A 2,500-nucleotide genomic window follows, 5' to 3' on the forward strand; every position below is an offset into this window, starting at 1 on the left:
CCCCCCTTTTCCTTTCCCTCCTTCCCCCTCCCCCCTATTCCTTTCCCTCCTTCCCCCCTCCTCCCCCAACCCTTCCCTCCCCTTCCTCCTTCCTCCTTCCCCCCTCTTCTTTCCCTTCTTGCCCCTCCTTCCCTCCTCCTCCTCCTCCCTCCTCCCTCCTCCCCCCTCCTCCTCCTCCACTTCCTCTTCCTCTTTTCCATACAGCAAAGGCAACGTCGGTTTCCGTCGTCTATCGTATTCCAGACTCCCAAAGGCGGCCACTAATAGCTTCTTTGTGATGTCGTGTCTGATGTTATTTATAGAAGCAGTTCCCTTTGCCTTCGCTTCAGTCTGTTTGTTTTCTTGCTTGGATGTCTGTGTTTTTTTTTTATTTTTTCTGTGTGTCAAGAGTTGCCTCTGTCTTTGACTATTTTGGTTTGTTTGTTTTTTTTGTTTTTTGTTGTTGTTTTCTGTTTTGGTCTTTTTCCTCTTTTTTTGTGTCTTTTTCTCTCTCTTTTTTTTTTTTTTTTTGGTGTGTGTGTGTTTTTCTGCTTTTGATAAGTGTGTCTCTCTTTTTCTTTCTCTCTCTCTCTCTCCCTCTGTATCTATCTATCTATCTATCTATCTATCTATTTATCTATCTATCTATCCATTTATCGATCTATATATCTATCTCCCTCTCTATTCTCCCTCTCCAATATCAAATCTCCTGGACATATTTAGGCGCAATTGTTTATCTTATATTTTTCATTAGACTCAACATACTCCTCACTTTCAGTCATTCAAAAATAATATTTAGTTTTTTCCCATCACAGGTCACACATACTGATTTCTATCTCATTCTCATGCTTTCAAAAATAATAGACATCTCTATTTTTTCCCCTACTTTTGTTCTGCTTGTCACCTATGCTAAATTTCGTGTAATATATATCCAGGTCTAGTTTTTTTTTTTTTTTTTTTTTTTGGGTATAAGTCATTCATGCTAATTTCATTATCATCTCTTTCATTTAAAAAAAATAAAGTACGTATTACTTATTTCTCCTATTATATCGTTACTAATAACATTCCTTTTATATCATACAGATCTATATTTTATTAACCAAATCCAGATTCCCTTTTGCTCTCCCTTAATAAATCAATAATACGAGTTTTCCTCTCTTAGCAGATTTTAGATTTTAGATTTTATCTATTTATTTATTTATTTTTACACCAGCCAAAATCTATTATATTTTAGATTTTAGATTTTTTTTTTTTTTTTTACACCAGCCAAATCTATTATATTTTAGATTTTAGATTTTTTTTTCTTTTTTTCTTTTTTTACACCAGCCAATTTCTATCATATTTTAGATTTTAGATTTTTTTTTTCATTTTTCCGTTTTTTAAACCAGCCAATTCTATACTAATTCCCGTTTTCTTTCTTCCACAGGTCGAGAGAAAACGTCACATCGGCAACGACATCGTCAACATCGTTTTCATCGACGGCAACGTGGATGACATGGCCAACTTCTCACCTTCTTTCCTAAAGTCTCAATTCACACGTATCCTTTTTTTGGGGATTTTGTGGGGAAATATGGGGAGAAAGGGGAGGGTAGAACGGTCGTCTAGTTGCCATAAGCCATGGTCGTTAAGGTCGTATGGTTTCCCGTGTGGTCGTTGTGATGTGACAGATGATTTTTTTTTTTTTTTTGGGGGGGGGGAGAGAAAGGGAGAGGGAGAGAAAGACATGGGGAAAAAAAAGAGGAAAAGGAAAAAAGAGAGGAATAGGCAAGGAGAAAAGAGAAGTAGGGAGAGGTGTAAATGAAAATAAGAGAGGGAAAAGAAGATAGAGAGAGAGGGAAAAGGAGATAGAGAGAGAGGGAAGAGGAGAAAAAGGAATGGCTTCTGGCACGGTCGTCTTCGATGGCTGGCAAACGGCTTTAAGTGTGTCGTCGCGGATCGTATGATGGGTCGTAGCTTTCTTTTGTAAGTTAGTCGTGCTTCGCCGGTCACGTCTTGTGAATCCCCCCCCCCCCCTCCCGTTCCCCCCTCATCAACCCCCCTCTCCCTCCCCCACCTCCCCTACCTCCCGCACCTCTCCCCCAACCCAACCTCTTGCTCCCTCACTTCCCTCCCCTCCCTACCTCCCCCTACTCACCCCCCTACCCCCCTGTCACACCCCTACCCCCCTGTCACACCCTCCTACCCCCCTGTCACCTCCCTACCCCCCTGTCACCCCCTACCCCTTGTCACCCCCCTACCCCCGTGTCACCCCCCTACCCACCTGCCACCCCCTACCCCCTGTCACACCCCTACCCCCCTATTACCCCACCCCTCTGTCACCCCCACCCCCCCTGTCACCCCTTACCCCCCTGTCACACCCCCTACCCCCGTGTCACCTCCCCTACCCCCTTGTCACCCCACCCCCCCTGTCACCCCCCTACCCCCCATGTCACCTCCCCTACCCCCTATCACCCCCCCAAAAAAAAACGTTTTGCTCAGCGGAGGGGGAAGAAAGGAGCAAAAAAATAAAAATAAAAAAAAT

The 2,500-nt window shown here is 43.4% G+C and overlaps 1 protein-coding gene across 1 annotated transcript in view; it reads left to right on the plus strand.

The window, feature by feature from the left end:
• The window catches only part of LOC125037876 (GTPase-activating Rap/Ran-GAP domain-like protein 3), a 113,602-nt gene that overhangs the window by 31,731 nt on the left and 79,371 nt on the right, over positions 1-2,500 (plus strand). Inside the window, exon 3 of the mRNA XM_047631116.1 lies at positions 1,406-1,517. Within this exon, the coding sequence (XP_047487072.1) occupies positions 1,406-1,517 (112 nt within the window). The remainder of the gene's footprint in view (positions 1-1,405; positions 1,518-2,500) is intronic.

Source organism: Penaeus chinensis, chromosome 24 (assembly GCF_019202785.1).
Source record: "Penaeus chinensis breed Huanghai No. 1 chromosome 24, ASM1920278v2, whole genome shotgun sequence".
Taxonomy (NCBI): domain Eukaryota; kingdom Metazoa; phylum Arthropoda; class Malacostraca; order Decapoda; family Penaeidae; genus Penaeus; species Penaeus chinensis.